Genomic DNA, 19,144 nt, shown 5'->3' on the forward strand with positions numbered 1-19,144 from the left:
TGTGTGTACTCGTGGAATTAAATGTTAAGTGTAAAAAGTATATATTCACAGTTCAAATCATCCATGCTAAATAATACGTCGAAAGATACCTTAACAAATTTATATTTTCACGTATCTGGGCGAAACATACCGTCCTTAACAAATAGATATGTTCTCATATCTGAATGGAATTACAGTCCAATACCATAACAAATATATATATTCACATATTAGGGCGGATATAACCACCGAAAGCATATCAAGAAATGTAGATGAATTTGCTTATTAAGAGAAATCTTTCAAAATCAGAAAATTGTCACTTGAAAGAGGAGGCGGATTGAGATGTGGTGGTAAGATAAAACAAGAAATTAGCCAAAATAAAATTAAAGAAAGAAGCGTGCTATTCACTCTTGAATGCTGACAAAGAAGGAAGATGCCGTTTCACGATTGGTTCAACAGTATAAAAGGAATTCATTGATTGGCTTTTACCGTAGTATATAAATTAACATATTTCAGAATAGGACCGATTTGCTCCAAATGTACAACAATGACATAAATAATTTTATCTACCTATAAAATTCATATATATATATATGAGCAGTACAATTCCTGTAAATGAGCACTACGTAAGCGCTCAGGCCCCTCTCGCACACCATACCTATAGTTCGGACTTCTTTTATGTGTAAAGGCATGTGCACAAAAATGACAAATTTTGCCAACACCTGGTAAATTGTAATGTGTTTTTTAGAAAAGTAATAAACGGAAATAGAAAAATAGCTCTCAGCTCATTTACACGGATAGTTTAGCTTTATTATGTATGTTATAGTTTTTCGCAGTTATGCACGATGACATAGAATACTTACCCCGAAAATTGTAACACGAACATACTGATAACTTTTCCCACTTTACTTTTTAAATTAAAGTAAGAGTTCAGCACTTCATGGTTTTGATGTATTGTCACATTGGAATAACGTTTGTTTTACAGTTACTTCGAAATTCATCAGAAATGATATCATGTACCCCACCCACCTAATTCATAATTTCAAAATAGCATAGGCCTTAATCATAAGACCAGTAAGCAGGGCTAGCAAGACATTTCGACCCCAAGACATTTCAACCCCAAGAGACAATTCGACCCCAAGACATTTCAACCCCAACTCCTTGGACATTTCGACCCCATTCAATGATATGCCTGAAAACATCTAAGAATGCAGTCATTATTATAATTAAGCTTTAATCTATAGATAATTGAGCAATTTCAAAATGTAATAACGCTTAATTACCAATTTAATTTAAAATGTTAAAATACGGTTATTTTGGCGAAAATAAGATTTTTTTACAAAAATCAGCCATAGATCTATTTGTCTAAATTTCTTTATTTTCTAAAATTCTTTTTTTTAATTTCTTAAAGTCTATATTAGTACATGCCTTCATATGAAAAAATGAGTGATTTTTATCTCACAATAACGAACAATACCGAAATAATCATCATTTATAAATTATTAAAATAACGGGATTTATGTATCAACCGCGTTTATTACGTAAATAATTTATGAACAAATCGTTCTGATTATCTATCTTAAAATAACCTTCATATAACATATTTTCATACTTGGTGTTTATTTATATGTTCAAATCATCTTAAAGACTATTTTAGTACACGGCTATATTAAGAAAAAAAAAAAAAGGTTTTTAAATCATGGGCCGATTTCGCCGATTTTAATTATGAAAATAACTTTAATAAAGTCACATCTTTAATACCTCTTTATTTATTTATTTATTTTTATTTGACTTTTTTCCTGAAAGATATATGCATCTCATTTCTATGGGATTCAACCAAATATAAATAATTATAATGTAACTCAACATCATCTTCATTATATTGATATTTAAAATCATAATCAGAAACACGTAATCTTTTGATTGGATTATCACACCTTGATTAATTGTTTGTTGATATACAGCAGGTGTGCATTTATCTGCAGTGCGCATTGCAATTAACAAGCGATTGTGGTGACATCTAATATTTATAAACATGTGTCAATATTATCTTTAATTTGGGCGAAAATGTAAAGAAAACAATAGGAAATTAAACAACATATTGCTTATTTTCGCATTTAATGTTATTTTCGTACGCGATTTTGACGCACACATAAAGTATTTGCTTTACAGAATATGATTTTCGTGTTTTACAAACTGCTCTTTTCTTTTCTATGTACGACATTCCTTCTAGTTGTAAAATATCAAACACGAAATCCCCGTTTCTGCAAAATGTAAGAATATGTGAGTACTGTTCTGTTAAAAACGGGGAAAAAATTATTATCATATTTCATATCTGTAAAGAAAATGTGACAGCCGTATTACTATTTTCTATATTAAATATTTTAGCAAATACACGTGAATTAATGTATGATTTTAAAAGTATGATTTAAGCAACTTCAAGCGATTTCGGTCACACATTAAACCGGAATCCACCTAAAAAAAAGGATACGCCGGAATACATTTTCCATAACCGGGATACACCTGTATTTTGTAAGTTAAAGGTATTTTTGAAGTTTTTTTTAAATAATTCAATCATATATATCATAAATGAATAAAATACGAATGGAAAATAAAATGCGTTCACGCAAAATGACTTTATACGAGACTGAAATTCGGCGACCGCGCGGGAAATTTCCATTACCGAAATACACCATTTTTTTATTAATAAATGGTATTTTTGTAGGGTTTATTGCAGAAATCATTCGTGTATAATATAAATAATAAGTTTCAGAAGGAGAAATAAAATTCTTTAAGCAAAACGATTTTATAAGAGATTGAAATTCGGCGACCACGCGGGAAATTGCCATAACTGAAATACACCCGTATTTCTTCAACAAATGGTATTTTTGAAGTGATTTATGACTGAATTCAAACATACAGATCATAAATTATTATTTTTCAAAAGGAAATTAAAATACTTTTGCGCGTTACGTCTTGTACATGATTGAAAATCGGCGTGCGCACTGGAAATTCAATCATATCTCAAATAAATAATTAATTTACAAAAGGAAAATAAAATGCACAAAACGTTTTTATACGAAATTTGTTGAGCGCACGGGAATTTTGCGCACTCGTGGATGAACCACAATCACCATAATTTTGTTAGCTTTTAAATTAAATAAAAGCTTATCATATTTAACTGCACTTACCTTGTTAGACATTGTTTGTCACATGTCATTTGTGTGTGCTTACAAATATACTGATTAATTGATATAATCAATAGGTGTGATAATCCAATCAAACTCTATCAGGACTAATCAAAGGACATTATTCGTGCTTTGGCAATAAATGCAGTAAACGTTTTTATATTCATATATAAACATGATATAATTCTTTTAAAAACTGTTTTTTTCATAATATATTTTCTTCTTAGATTATCAAAATAACATGAAGAAATAACTCAATTAGTTCCAATAATAAACATACGGCCGATCCTTTCCGACCAGCGCGGTTTATTCACTGACATGTATTTAAAATTAGAATATTTATATAGATCTATATATTCATATTTTCTAAAATATGTAAAATGGAAGAAATATAAAATGAAAACATACAACTATTTCTGAGGGGTCGAAATGTCTTGGGGTCGAAATGTCTTTGGGGTCGAATTGTCCAAGAAAATTAAATTTTGGGGTTGAAATGTCTTGGGGTCGAAATGTCTTGGGGTCGAAACGTCCAAGATTCTAAGCAGGGACTGTGTTCTGGGGAAGCTGAGCAATAACTTTTCTTTAAAATAATTCATTTCACCGTGCCTGCTCAGAAAAGCAAAGCTCATGTCATCCTAAAAATATAATTGACAATAAAGTGCACTGAGATTATATGTCTTGGTTATCTAAAGTTTGTAAACACAATATGTTATACATGTAGAATCACCAGGAGGCACACATGCCGAAACATGCCCATGATGACACAAGATGATCATTCGATTTCAGGTTGACACCGCTAAATTAGCTCAGTAGCCAGTAAATAATAGTTAGCAATCAGATTGGTCTTTTTTGCAATTGAAATGATTGCAGTAAACCATATTTGGTAAAAGGAAAAACAGTTGTAATTAAAGTTGACCAAAATCAAAGAAAGAAAACAGTGAGAACTTCCTAGTTTATTTAACACAATGCATTGACAATAATTTTGTGTAATTACGCAAGACATCAAGATACAGGCCAAGGATGATCACAGATTTTGATTAGAGGTAAAACCCTTTTTGCAACTTCCAGCAAAATGTCAATGTCTATGACTCAAAAATGTTGCCCCATGTATATTTGTTTATGTCTTTGTTTTAATTATTTTAACTTCTTTTAGTGACAAGGCTTTTGAATAATTGATCGCTCCTGTCCTGAGACAGTTCCTGTTAATGATGTTTCTTGTTTGTACTTTATACTTGATGAGCATCTAGGCGTTTAACTGTTAGCCTGCTAAATTTCTAAAATGGAGTGGTCTTTCATTCAATTTGTTATTTTTTATTCAACGGGTTGTTCACTGAAAACTTAATACTGAATGAAAAGCGAATAGTGCAGACCATGATCAGCCTGTACAGATGTGCGGGCTGATCTTAGTCTGCACTGGTGGCAAAGACAAAAACACTTGCCGCCAGCAGGCTAAAGCTTAATATGTTGCCAGTTGGTTAGGGTGACATCATGATTAAACTCCTGCTTGGTGTTCAAGGACCCATTTCACGAAGCCTACTTGGGACAGAATTAGAACTTAAGACAAAAATAAGAGTATGGTAAAAACAACAGGTATTTGATGAACATCATTTTAAGTAGATTAATTTGAGCCGCGCCATGAGAAAACCAACATAGTGGATTTGCGACCAGCATAGATCCAGACCATCCACGCAGTCTGGTCAGGATCTATGCTGTTCGCTAACAGTTTCTCTAACTCCAATAGGCTTTGAAAGTGAACAGCATGAATCCTGACCAGACTGCGTGGATGCGCAGGCTGGTCTGGATCCATGCTGGTCGCAAACCCTATATGTTGGTTTTCTCATGGCACGGCTCATTTTAATTACTGGGCTATTCTTAGTATTTGAGCCGAAGAAAAATAAGGTAGATCTGTTATTAAATTGAATTAATCACACATTTTTAAAAATATATAAGTTATAACCTATGAAATGATTGTGTTTTAAAAATTCAGCTTAGGATAAAACTTAATATGATCTTTGTGAAACAAGCCCCTGTTTTATATTATTTCTTTGAGTGTTAGAATACAGCAGGTGAGATTATCATTATGGTTGAAACAGTACCTAATGTTTTTGATATAAATAAAAGTATGTGATATACTATGTTCACAGGTAGAGTGAATGCAAAAGTTTTGTCCAAGAAAGCATTGACAGTGAAGAGGAAAAATGACAGAAAACATCAGGTAAATATGCTCTTGGCTAAGTTTTGTTAATACATTGTATTTGAATTAACTGTTTGTTACTCAATTCCAATTTATGATAGTGTTTCGGTTGTTAAGAATATATTTGACAACATACTTATGCTTGACATTAAATAAAGCCTGAAGTTATATATTAAATGCTATGTTTATCTGTTGAGTACTTGTTTCTAGAGGAACTTACATGCAAAAAGTATAAAAACTGGAAAATAATAAGATCTGAGCATGCTGAATTAATGATTTAATGTATTGTTCAGGCTGTGCAGCTGAGAAAGAGGAAGAGAGAAGAGGCAGTTGCCAAGAAACGTAGTGTCGGTGTCTCGGGAACTCCACCACATTGTGTTGTAAGTCAACTCCTTACAGGGATTACATCCTCTGGTGGCACATCACCATGAAAATCATACGAAATTCTTACATGCCTGTCAAGATGGGACATGTTCAAAGATCTTCATAATACGCTTATTTGAACTGTTTACATGCAGTTTCGTTTAACCATTTTAACCTTTAGCCTGCTGAATTTCGCAAATGAACTGGACCGTCATTTACTTTGGGCAGTACCATTTAATATTTTAAGGGGTGTTCACTGAAAATTTACTGGTTGGATAGTGAACTGTGCAAACCATGATCAGCCTGCACGGATGTTTAAATGTTTAAAACTTTACGTTACTTGATGTTTGTGCAAAAAGTTACAGAACTGTTTGTGCTGTCTGTAAGATTTAGACACTTGCACATAGATTATCAGTATATAGGTATCTAAAGTCATTTATACTTTAGAGGAAGACATTGTTTTATTATAAGGCTTTAGATTGACTTTTCTCATGATGTTGAGAACATTTTATGGTTGAGCATTACTAACATGACTGATCGGATATTTCAGTTGGTTGTTCCTCTTCATGGAGAAGTGTCAGCATCTTCTGTTGTGGAGAAAATTTCATCTTGTGATGATACACTTACTGCAACCAAAACAGAGTCTGGAATTACACATGTCAGGTAAGTTACACAAAAACAGGTGTGCCCGTCTTGACAATACATTTTAGTTATATTAAAGAAAGGTACAAAAAATGTGGGAGTGGGGGTAAAAGAAATGAGTGGGCATGTACAAGTAGAATAGGGTGGGGAGAAATTATTGAGGTTTTTTTTCTCTGGTTTTCAGTCCAGAAATATTCTCTTTGTTTACAGCATAAAGTTTTTTTAAAACTGACATGGAATTTAGTACAAAATACTTAAAATGTTGTGAGTGCCTTAAGTTTGTTTAAAACTGACATAGAATTTAGTACAAAATACTTAAAATGTTGTGAGTGCCTGCTGAGATGTTAAATTCTGCTTTAATATTGTCTTGTTTAGTGTACCGAGGTTCAAGCAGCGTGTGGAGTTCGTAACAGTGAAACATGGAGATTTATACAGTACTCTTGATGGGGCAAAGGGAGCTGACTCTGTCATGTTTGTGATGTCATCAGAGGCAGGTCTGGACAGTTACGGAGAGAGTTGTCTTTCCTGCCTGATGGGACAGGGTATGCCGAGTGTTACACTCATCATACAGGTTAGTACATACTGATTAGCCCGCCCGCTTAGCTCAGTAGGTAAGAGCGTTGGTCTACGGATCGCGGGGTCGTAAGTTCGATCCTCGGGCAGGGTGTATGTTCTCCGTGACTATTTGATCAATGACATTGTGTCTGAAATCATAAGTCCTCCACCTCTGATTCATGTGGGGAAGTTGGTAGTTACTTGCGGAGAACAGGTTTGTACTGGTACAGAATCCAGGAACACTGGTTAGGTTAACTGCCTGCCGTTACATGACTGAAATACTGTTGAAAAAACGGCGTTAAACCCAAAACAAACAAGTACATACTGATTACCTTCTACAAAATAGCTCTCTGGTGGTTGAGTTTAGGCACCTCAGGAATGACTATTTTCATTTTTTGGCTGGGGTTTTTGGCATTGCCCCCTCAAGCCCTGCTTGGGGAGGATCCCCAGACCCTCCTTTTATTTTCAGATTTTTTGCTTTTTCTATGAGTCTCCTGCCAGTATATAGATCTGCAAAGTTTTAGTTGAAGTCCTCAGTATGAAGTAATATAAGATATAATAAAAGATACTTTATTCATATCAGAATAAATATAAAATATAAACTGCTGTAAAATCACAAATATTTATGTGGGATGAAATTATATCCCCACAAATGAGCATATTTGTTTTTCTGTTTAAAGTTTGAAATCCTTGAATTCTTGTCTCCACAGAATTGCTGTTTTGGATGAACCCACAGTATTTTATACCCACAAAATCTTATATTTTGAATATTTGTTTTTCTTTGTATATTGATATTTCTATTAAAAGGGTCTAAGAGAGGGAACTGTACAAACCTCTAGTTGTTTATATTTAAAGGGTCTGAAAGATTTACCACTGAAGAGGCAGAAGGAAGTCAGAAAGTTCTTGCAAAAAACTGTAGAAAAATGGTAGGTAATTGGCATTTAGCAGAAATTTGCATTTGTTCATACCTAAAGGTACTAAAGAATGCTATTTAACTTAGTGTCCTTCACCAGAAGCAATAGTATATAGCTTTAAACATAAAGTTAGACCACACTGTTACCATGTTAAATGCTTTATATTTTTACATCACCCATATAGAGAACACAGACAAATTTTCCAGCATCACTTATAGGGAAAACCAGTTTCTTTGAAGTATATTGCAAAAAAAAAAAAGTGCTTCACAGTATTAGATTGTTCTGTGACATGGTTCAGCTTTGGGGGATCATGCAAACCTTATAAATATCTCAAAGAAAAATTGTTGAATTGTTTGTTTTATCTTTAGCCTGCCTACGGCAAGTGATTTTGCCTTTGCGGCCAGTGCAGACCAAGATCAGCCTGCATGTCCATGCTGGATTATCATGGTCTGCACTTTTCACTATTTAGTCAGTAAATTTTCAGTGAACACCCCTCTGAATAATAAGTGGTACTGCCCAGATTGAATGATGGACCAGTCCATTTTAGAAATTTAGCAGGTTAAATGTTATGTTGTTCAATCAGTTTTGTTTGTTTATAGGTTTCCCAATGATAAGTTACACACGGTAGACACAGAGCAAGACTGTTTATTGGTGTTACGTCACGTTACATCTCAGAAGTTAAGAGACATTCATTACAGAGAGAACAGACCTCATTTGTTAGCAGAAGATGTTCACTTTGAATTGAGTAATGACTCAGTGAGTAACTGTGTTGTTGGAAATATCATATTCTAACATAAACTAGTGTACAACATTTAACAACAGCTACTTTCTTTCTCACTACTTAGTTAAAATATAAAAAAAAAGACCTAAACATTTGTGTTGCATGTATCACAAAAAGTATTTAATCTAGAGTCATGAAACCTTGTAGAAATATTAATCAGCACATGAGTTTATGAGTTCTTCGGATTTCATTCTGCAAGACCATAGTTATGGCCTTTGACTTGGTAACAAAAATGTATAAAGGGCATAAAAGTTTGTGTTCCATGTATATCTCAAAAAGTATTTAACTTAGAGTTTTAAAACATTAGCGGAAAATGATATGACATGTAAAGTTGTGCACCTGGTGTTCAGTTTGGGATTTTATTCAGCCAGACCAGGTAAATGGTCCTTGACTTAATTTAAGATACACATTAAACCTAGAGTCCTGAAACTATGTACAGTGACAGGCTGTTGGGGATGGGGGGGGGGGCACACCAGTGTCCTATGGACACACATCTTCTTTCTAAAATATTTTTGTAACATTTTCAATGCTTCAATGCACAGTGCATAGCAATCAGTGTTGATTAGTTTCAATTTAGTTAGTTTTTGCTACCCGAAATGTTAATTTTGGTTTGAAAACCCTTATTTTAGTGTTGGGGGAGGTGATGGGGGAAGAATTTCAATTCCTCTTTTTCCAAAAGTGTGATTGTCTATTAAAAAAATCTACATATGAGCCGTGCCATGGTAAAACCAACATAGTGGGTGTGCGACCAGCATGGATCCAGACCAGCCTGCGCATCCGCGCAGTCTGGTCAGGATCCATGCTGTTCGCTAACAGTTTCTCCAATTCCAATAGGCTTTAAAAGCGAACAGCATGGAGCCTGACCAGACTGCGCGGATGCGCAGGCTGGTCTGGATCCATGCTAGTCGCACACCCACTATGTTGGTTTTCCCATGGCACGGCTCATATATATCTTCACCATGATATGTATACAGATGCCAAGTCATTTTTATGCTCCTTTAAAAACTTCTGGAGGGACCAGTTTGGAGGGCGTATAATTGCTGCATATATATATAGTATCTTTATATTCATTTAAGGAAACACATGGCACTCTAAAGTTGACTGGTTATATACGAAGTCAGGCAATGTCTGTTAACAGACTGGTTCACATCAGTGGACTGGGAGATTTCCAGTTAGCACAGATAGATGTGCTAAATGATCCACACCCACTGCAGCCTAGATCAGACAGACATAAACAGAAAACTGATACCGCGCAGGTAAAATATTTTTCAGATAAACAGATTGTATAATGCTCAATTATTTATGCATTATATGATCAGTGTATCTTTTAAGTGGTATAAACATTATTATTATAAGGTTTTATACCTGGACAAGATTGGTTGTGAGCCAGTTTATGTTGTAATAGAATCCACAATTTCTTTTAAGGACATCTACTAAATTACTAAGGCAATTTCAACCTAATTTCACAGGAATGTTTCTTTTGATGGGTCCCTTTTAGATTCATTCAAATCTAGTTCAAATGCATAATAAAGGTTGCCATGGCAACCAAAAGGAAAAATCTTCTCAGAAGCCACTGACCTGATAGAAATCTACCAAAATGATTAAACAGCAGAAAATGCTGGCCCAATTTCAGAATAACAATTTCAGATATTTTCCTTATGCAACCATAGACAAATATGTTCAAGCAAGCTTTGAAACTCGGGTGCGCATTCCAGGACCATAATGGCCCTCTGTTTAATAATTCGAAAGATATATTGCAAAGTTTAAAAGTAAGCATCTTTCCATCACCGTGGTTATGCAATGAAATACTGGCCATCTCACTGATGAATTTATGTAGTGCGTTTGATTGATTCAGGATAGTGAGATGAAAGAAGACCCAATGAATGTGGAGGCTGTGTCAGTACTGCGTCCAGATAGCAGTAAACAAGAGAGCCTCGATAGTGAGGTAGTACCGGACCCGATGGAAGGAGAACAAACATGGCCGACAGAGGAGGAACTTGCAGAAGCAGAAGGTTTGATAATTTACTGACAAAAGAATGTTTGCTGTTAGTAAAGCTATGACAGGTGTCATAGTGCACCAAAATATACATAAGCAAATGTCCATGTCCATCTTCCTCTATGTCCATCAGGGTATGTGTGGCCAGTAATACTGTATTATTAAATCCAGGAATTATGTCTCCCACACCACTTCATTTACTTCTGTCTGTGTGTGTCCGTGTGTCTGTCACAAATCTTGTGTCGGACATTTCTCATCTGATCTTCACCAAACTTGAACGAAATGTGTTTGCCAATAAGTCCTCGGCCAAGTTCAATAACTAGCCAAAGCAACCAAGGCACTTCAGAATTATGGCCCTTGAATTACCGAAAATACTGATGCCAGTGATACAAGTCTTGGTGCATTGTTGACTCAGATACGTAATGGAGGAGAAATGCAAATCAAAGGCAGTTGTGGGAGACATGTTCTCAATATTCTCAAAAGCAGCTCTAGTTTACAGTAAGTGTTCACCATGATAAGATAACATGTCTCACTCAACATAAATGTTTTGACATAAAGTCCAAATTATTTCAAGGTCACCTCAGCACAGAGTGCTCATGGTGAGCTTTTAGGATTGTTTGAATATCTGTTGTTCATCTGTCTTCCATCATGTCTGTCCTTAACTGCCAAACCAATATCATCCATACTTCATAAGGATGTTCCTTTGGTAGTTCCTTCAAATCTAGGTCATCTGTGCAGAATTCTGGTTTGCCATGGCAACTGAAAGGAAAAAGTGTTTACAGAAATGCTCATTTGGAGACTTTCTACCAAAGTCATTCAGATCATTTTTGTTTTCATTTAAAAAAAAGTAGCCACCAGGGGGTGGGGCAAGTTTTCCTATATTGCTATATGGAAAACTTTGAAAATCTTTTCAGAAACTGCTGGCCCAATTTGAAAATATTTTCCAGCAGTCTCCTACCAAATTCCTTCAAATAATTCTTATTCATAAAGAAACATGGCCACCAAGGTGCGGGGCTTGTTTTCTGTATATGGCTATAGAGAAAATTTTAGAAATCTTCAATAAAGAGAGTCTAAAATAACTTGGCATAAATGTTCAGTTTGACATCACCACATGCTATGTCCAAGTCCAAGGTCCCTAGCGCCAAGCTTTCCAGTGACAAGTTAACACTTTCGGTTGAAATTCTTGAGTGATTTAAAGGCGTACGCTAGAATTCCCTGTATATGAGATGGGCGAAAATTTTCCCAATAACAGAATTTCTTTAAACTTTGGATATTAACGGACAATCATCTAAGAAACAAAAAAATGCAATAAAAATCATAGGTCACCGGATTCGAAAAAGAGTTATCTGCCCTTGAAAACGTCATTTTTGGGGGAAATGCCGTTTTCAAGGGCATATAACTTTTTTTCGATACCGGTGACCTATGATTTTTATTGCATTTTTTTGTTTCTTAGATGATTGTCCTTCAATATCCAAAGTTTGAAGAAATTCTGTTATTGGGAAAATTTTCGCACCAAATTCTAGCATAAGTTCTTAATACAACATGCCACTGATAAAAACCAGATCATCTGTAACATTCAGAAGGCATGCCTCTTTTGTCAGCATCATACAAATCACTGCAAAATTTGATAAGGAAATTAGTGAATTGATTCTCAGTTTAAAGATTATGCTGAATTAATTATGTTATACATGTTGTGAACAGGGAACCATCAGAAAGTGACACGCCGGGTACCAAAAGGAACATCAGATTACCAAGCATTCTGGATTTTAGATGATGAAGAAGACAATGATGAGGTCAGTATTCAGAAGCAGTCAAGTGTAAGCTAAATAATACTGCAAGAATGTGATTGTATTAAAATTCCATTGAATCAGAAGAAAATCAAAGTTATATTATGTAAACAATTACTGTTCTTAAGTCATTAATGATTAATAGTCTATTTACCATAAGAAATACTGGTTATGTTGATGCAACTTAAATTGCGTGGTTGTTGTTCTTGTATTACAATGATAAAATTGATTTCCTACAGAAGCTTGATGAGGAAGATGATAATGATGATGATTTTGAAGATGATACTGAGATGGCAGCCATGGATGACCAAGATGATGATGATAATGATGAAGATGTTGACAGTGTGGAGTTGTCAGAAAGTGAGGAAGAATATGAAGATGTAAGTACTTTCATTGTGTCTTAGATAAAACATTGTTAACCAGGTTTTCAACGAAAACCTGAGTTATTAGATTGGGGTAGATGTCGGTCGGGCGGGAGGGCGGCGGCGGCGTCAAACTGGTGTTTCCGGTCAATAACTTTTGTTTCGGTAAAGATATTTGAATAAAACAGAAAAAGGGTTTCCGGTCAATAACTTAACTTAGGAATGAGCTATCATGATGAAACTTGGTGTATAGAAAACTTATATAAAGTTGTAGCTTGCGATTGATTTTTGGGTTTCTGGGATCAAGGTCAAGGTCATTGTTACTAAAAATAGGGTTAGGTTAGGGTTAGGGTTAGCATATCTTCTACATTCATGGAGGGATTTTGATGAAAGTTGGCACAATTGTTCACCATCATGAGACTGAGTGTCATGCGCAAGAACCAGGTCCCTAGGTCTAAGGTCAAGGTCACACTTAGAGGTCAAAGGATACAAGAATGAAAACTTTGTCCGGAGCATATCTTCTTCATACATAGAGGGATTTTGATGTAACTTGACACAATTATACACCATCATGAGACGAAGTGTCTTGCGCAGTTCCCTTCTTTAGAATTACTTCCCTTTGTTGTTACTATAAATAGCTTATATTGTAACTTTTTCATTACTAGACGTAGGGAAAAATCGAGACCACTTTTCTGTAGTACAACATGCATGTTACATCCAATTTTTAGGTGTATTTTGACCAATCTCTACCTTGTAAGGATTTCTGTGTGGATTTAAAAAAAAAAATTGTATTTTTTTTTTTTTTTTTTTTTTTTTTTTTTTTTTAAGATTAACTTCCCTTAGTTGTTACTATAAATAACTTATATTGTAACTTTTTTTATAATTGACCGTAGGGAAAAACCAAGACCACTTTTCTGTGGTACAACATAGTTGTTACTTTCTAATTTTAGGTGTATTTTAAGGTATCTCTACCTGGTAAGGAGTTTTTTTGTGGACTTAGAAAAACAAAAGAATTACAATGATTACTAAACAACCACAAAATTAAAATTACATCTGCAAATACAGGTGCTAGAGTAAAGAAATTTGCTGTGACGGGCATATATTGTGACATTCTGGCACTCTTGTTTATTCTTATGAAAAGTGTTGAAAACCTGGTTTCGTGGCATTGCCGCGTTTCTTGTTTATTCTTCTCTTGATAGGCAGTTATCTTCAGTTGCAGACAGTTACATTGTGTAATAAAGAGTTACTTTGTCTTACATGAAGTTACTTTGTCTGACATGGAGTTTTATTGTGTTACATTTTATAGTTGACAGTAGAAGAAGATAAAGATGTGAAGTATGATCAACAGATGGACATGGCTGAGGAACAGTCTGTGTAAGTTACCATTTAAGCCACATAGGTAGCAAGTTACCATTTAAGCCACATAGATAACAAGTTACCATTTAAGTCACATAGCTGTAAGTTTCTGTTTAAAGCCCCAACTTTTACTACCCTGGCAGTAAGTTTTGTAGGAGGAGCCTATCAAATAACAAGGCTACTCCAGGCTGTCTGTCAGCTAAAAATAGCTCACTTTCAATGATTCACAAGCAAATGTAAACAATTTGAAGAAGAAATATGAACTTACATGTTTTGATGATTACAAATTAATATTATACATATTTTGTGCATCCATATCAATATCATTGTTATGAAAAATTGAGTTGAGCTAAACTAGAATTCCTGATTTTTAAACTTCTTATTAATGTAAATAGAACAGTGAAAAAAAACTCGAAATCAGACATTCTTACCTTTTCTGTCATTGCTGGCAGGTCCATTTATTTAGATAATGTAGCAATAAATGCAGAAATAATAAACTATTTAAGTCTGAGATGTAGCACAATGCACACAAATTAGCAAGTGTTGCTGTGATAAGGTCTAATAAAAATGATAAGCTATTTGAAATAATTTATCACTGTATGTCTGTTTATTTAGTAAGTTCCACTATATCTTTAAAACATTTTTTAAATAACACATAAAAATATAACTGCAGAAATGATTATGATATTCTATTCAGTTTAAAAATTCAAAATTACTTTTCTGGAAAAGTTTTACAATGCGCTCTAGGTGTTAATTCTATTGATACATCAAGCCTTCTGCTGATCAAGTTTGTTGATAAAATTAACCACGTGGGAATTGTTTACATTCCCGGTTTCTCTAGGGTTCATGATCTCATTAGCTCCTCCCGGCAAATTCAAATTTTTGGCAGTTAGGTTTAAATAATTTTTTGAAACTATACTTCACAATTTTTTGTTTTAAAAAATAAAAACACCAATTGATAAAGAATGTTTCAATGTGTATTTATGCAATTTTTCATAACTTTTTATTCAGTAGTTTATTTAATATTTTGAAAAAGGGCTCTCTGATGTGAAACATGCATAATTTATATAAAAACCTGCCCCAGCGCCATTTTCTGGCTTTTATATGGCAGTTGGGGGTTTAAGCCACATCTAAACAAGTTACCATTTAAGCCACATGGATCAAAGTGTCTGTTTAAGTCACATAAAAAATAAGTTACCATTTAAGCCACATAAATGTAAGTTTCTGTTTAAGCCACATAGGTAACAAGTTACCATTAAAGCCACATAAATTAAGTTTCTGTTTACACCACATAGGTAACAAGTTACCATTTAAGCCATATAGATGTTAGTTTCTGTTTAAGCCACATAGGTAACAACTTAGCATTTCAACAGCATAGATACATTAGTAACTAGTTATGATTTCAGTCATGAAAATAAAAGTTACCATTTAATCAACAAAGTTAACAAGATAGCATTTTAGCCACATAGATAACAAGTTACCTTATAAGCCACAAATATTACGTTTTGCTTCAGTATAAATTATACCACTGGACATGATATGTTTATTCTATCTGCATTTTTGTAGAGTTACCACAAAATCCATACCCAATAGAAACGTTGCATTACACCCAGAGAAATCCAAAGTTTGACACAAATTATAAATGGACTGTTCTGTGAATTTATCCTGTACATCAATAGACTATCCTATTAATTTTCTGGTATTTTAGTTTCGCCAAACTGAAACAAGAGAGACAACATGTTATGTTTCCGGATGAAATAGACACGCCACAAGATCTTCCAGCTCGCACAAGATTTCAGAAGTAAGTACAATTTTGCTTAAATCGTATTTGAGAAGTAAGTTCCTTCCTACTTGCACAAGATTACAAAAGCACAGTGGCTTTAAATACTCACAACAATTAGCAGTAAGTACAGTTAATTTCATGCAAAGTTTGACAGAATTTCAGAAGCAAGTGCTATCTAGCTCTCACAAGATTTCATATGTTTCTTGTTGCCCAGAAGATTTCAAATATTCAGTGTGGCTTACAAGATTTTGTATGTTTGTATAGTAGGGTAGAGTACAAGGGTGCTTATACTTCCTTGCTATTGAGCTAGCTTTTATAGCATCATGGTAAAGTGTCCGCCATAGATGTGAGAGGTCCTGGGTTCAATTCCCGGTCAGGCCTGAAGTATTTTCAGCCTGTTACATTTGTTGCTTGCCGGATTTCTGATGTTTCTTGTTGCTTGCAAGATTTCAGATGTTTCTTATTGCTTGCAAGATTTCAGATATTGCTTGCAAGATTTCAGATGTTTCTTGTAGCTTGCAAGATTTATGATGTTTCTGGTAGTTTGCAAGATTACAGATGTTCCTTGTAACTTACAAGATTTTATGGACACATGATCTTTGTAGCCTTGTAGTCAGCAATATTTCAAATATTCCTTGTAACTTACAAGAGGCTTGACTTTAAATATTCTTTGTTGCTTTGAAAACTTATCATTAAAAATATTAAAAAAATATGTGATAATTATTTGTAAGCTATCATGAAGCCCTTGGCCTGTATGAAACAACGTCGTATTTATAGAAAGGTACATCATCATATGTTGAAAAAAAGTAATGTTAATGCTTTGCCTTGATAATCTTTGATAACATTATATAGTGTTCATTAGAATGATTATCTTCATTTATAGAATTGTTATGTATATTTATATATAGAATTATCCAGTATATTTATTGACAGAATTATTGTCTATTTTTATTTATAGATATCGTGGTTTGAAAAGCTTCCGTACATCACCCTGGGATGCCAAAGAGAACCTTCCATTTGACTATGCAAAAATTTTCCAGTTTAATAACTTCAAAAGAATGACAAGGAAAATCTTGTACAATGCTGTAGATGAAGAGGAGTTAGATAGCAGTGTTCTGGTAAATATATAACAGCAAATGCATTTTAACCTAATTTCATACTTCTTGTGTTTAATGCACCTGCACCAAGGGCTGTTTATGTAGAGAAAAGGTTAGGATTAGGGGGACAGTTTTCAGCATGGCTACATATAGAAATTATTATATGACCTAAATTATGTTGGTGTAACTCAAGAGCTTGACCAATAATAAATGGTTAAGTTTAAATAATGCTACCTAATTTTCATTAAAATTATTTTGTAAATGAGCTTTTGTAAAAAAAAAAAAAAGGTATTATGTACTTAGCCTGTTAATTTAATATTTGTGTCATGTGAAAGTATTTTTCCACTTGTCGTGCTATGAAACTTCTATAAGAAATATAATATTATGTCAGTGTATCAAAGTCATCACTTCAGTTTTATTTTTGTAGGCATGGACATATGTGAGACTGCACATTGCAAATGTTCCAAAATTTTTTATAGGTGAGTGAGTGTAGCTTGTGTATAGGAAATTCTTACTATCTTGCTTGTTTTATATTTCTAAATTACTGCAAAAGTTTAAGGCAGATATATTTATGATTTACCACTTACTTTTAAGTTGTTTGTTGATAAATGGACAGTGGTGTTAACAAGATGACAACCTGTCCAATAGCTAAAAGAAAATTAAGAGTTTAACCATTGCCCTGCTAAGTTTCTGTAATGAACTTGTCTATCTTTCAATTTTGACAGTACCATTAATTGTTAAAAGGGATGATTATCAAAAAAGATACTGACTGAATGGCGAACAGTACAAATTATGATCATGATCTACTCTGGTCGCAAAGGCAGAATCAGTCTTGTCCAGCATGATAAGGGTTAAGTGCATTCTTTCTATGAAGTGCTCTAAGTGTGTTGGCATTGAATCACACCTGCTACCTTGTCCTAATGACTGAATTATCACTTGATGTCCAATTTGGCAAAATGTCATGAAATGTAATAGGTATATGGTCAAGTTGGAAATGTGCAATGTAAACATTGAGAATTATTAACTAATATTTGATAAATTGTTAAGTGTTGATAACAGTATGTAGATTCTCTGTTTTGGCAGTGTAATGGTTATGTTATGGTGGTATATACCGGTAATGCTATATGAAATTCGTTACAAGCTTCATATGTTTCTATCTTTTTGGTTTATTTAGAAAGTAGATCTATATAAGCCTGTGCATTTTTGGAAAGGTCTTAAATTCCTAAACAGATAAAATCAAGTATATCACTTATGACTATAAAAAACAGGTCACTATAGGGAATAAAATTTTGACCAGGGCTTACAGCTAGGGGTGATCATCTATAGCCAAAAGATGACTGCATTCTATGCAGTATTTCTAGCTTGAAGGAGAGTTGTTACAAAAATTTGATATTTGTCTTCGGATGAATTTTACACCTTCTTGTTTGCAGTGACAGAGGTTTATACAATTTGACCATACAGAAAGGTCATTAGATTGAAGTGATGGCATGTGCATTTTTCTTTAAATTTTACTCCCTTCTCATCTGATCTAGAACTGCGGGCATGTATTGCCCGGCTTCGCAGAGTTCTCATTTTAAAAAAAATCTGTAACACAGTTCCCTCAAGCAGGGAATGTGTATTAAATGCAGTAAAACTTCCAGTAGTAGGAGGTTGGCCCTAGATGTAAGCCTTGTTTAAAAATGGGTATTGGATTACCAATAGACTTTTTGTTCCCATCAGTGACTTTGACATTTTGTAGTTATAAAGTCTGTGATTAGTATTGTTTTATCTCTTTTGATTTTTAAATGCCTTTCCAAAACTGTAATGGTTTTTATACTTTGTAAATACAATACAATAGATACAGACCTTTGAAGATTTTAGTGAATTTAATTTCATGTAGTGTTATTTGTCACCTTAAAGTTGTGTCAAGATGTTACATCAAGAGTTTTCTGTATTTACAGACAGCCACCAGACAGATACCCCAGTTGTTGTTTTTGGTTTGCTGCCACATGAACAGAAGATGTCTGTGATAAATATAGTCCTCCACAAGTCACATGACGTAGGTCGTCCAATCAAATCTAAGGATAAACTTATTTTTCACATTGGTTGCAGGAGATTTACAGCCAATCCTATTTTCTCTCAACACACAAATGGCAATAAACACAAGG

At 34.1% G+C, this 19,144-nt stretch overlaps 1 protein-coding gene across 1 annotated transcript in view; it reads left to right on the plus strand.

The window, feature by feature from the left end:
- The window catches only part of LOC123533348 (pre-rRNA-processing protein TSR1 homolog), a 29,400-nt gene that overhangs the window by 2,070 nt on the left and 8,186 nt on the right, over positions 1 to 19,144 (plus strand). The window contains exons 2-16 of the mRNA XM_053520040.1: positions 5,312 to 5,382; positions 5,655 to 5,741; positions 6,275 to 6,387; positions 6,742 to 6,937; positions 7,777 to 7,847; positions 8,435 to 8,591; positions 9,693 to 9,872; positions 10,472 to 10,628; positions 12,314 to 12,405; positions 12,639 to 12,779; positions 14,068 to 14,135; positions 15,826 to 15,918; positions 16,859 to 17,018; positions 17,425 to 17,476; positions 18,938 to 19,143. Coding sequence (XP_053376015.1) covers positions 5,312 to 5,382; positions 5,655 to 5,741; positions 6,275 to 6,387; positions 6,742 to 6,937; positions 7,777 to 7,847; positions 8,435 to 8,591; positions 9,693 to 9,872; positions 10,472 to 10,628; positions 12,314 to 12,405; positions 12,639 to 12,779; positions 14,068 to 14,135; positions 15,826 to 15,918; positions 16,859 to 17,018; positions 17,425 to 17,476; positions 18,938 to 19,143 — 1,844 coding nt within the window. The remainder of the gene's footprint in view (positions 1 to 5,311; positions 5,383 to 5,654; positions 5,742 to 6,274; positions 6,388 to 6,741; positions 6,938 to 7,776; positions 7,848 to 8,434; positions 8,592 to 9,692; positions 9,873 to 10,471; positions 10,629 to 12,313; positions 12,406 to 12,638; positions 12,780 to 14,067; positions 14,136 to 15,825; positions 15,919 to 16,858; positions 17,019 to 17,424; positions 17,477 to 18,937; position 19,144) is intronic.

This window comes from Mercenaria mercenaria, chromosome 12 (assembly GCF_021730395.1).
Source record: "Mercenaria mercenaria strain notata chromosome 12, MADL_Memer_1, whole genome shotgun sequence".
Classification (NCBI taxonomy): Eukaryota; Metazoa; Mollusca; class Bivalvia; order Venerida; family Veneridae; genus Mercenaria; species Mercenaria mercenaria.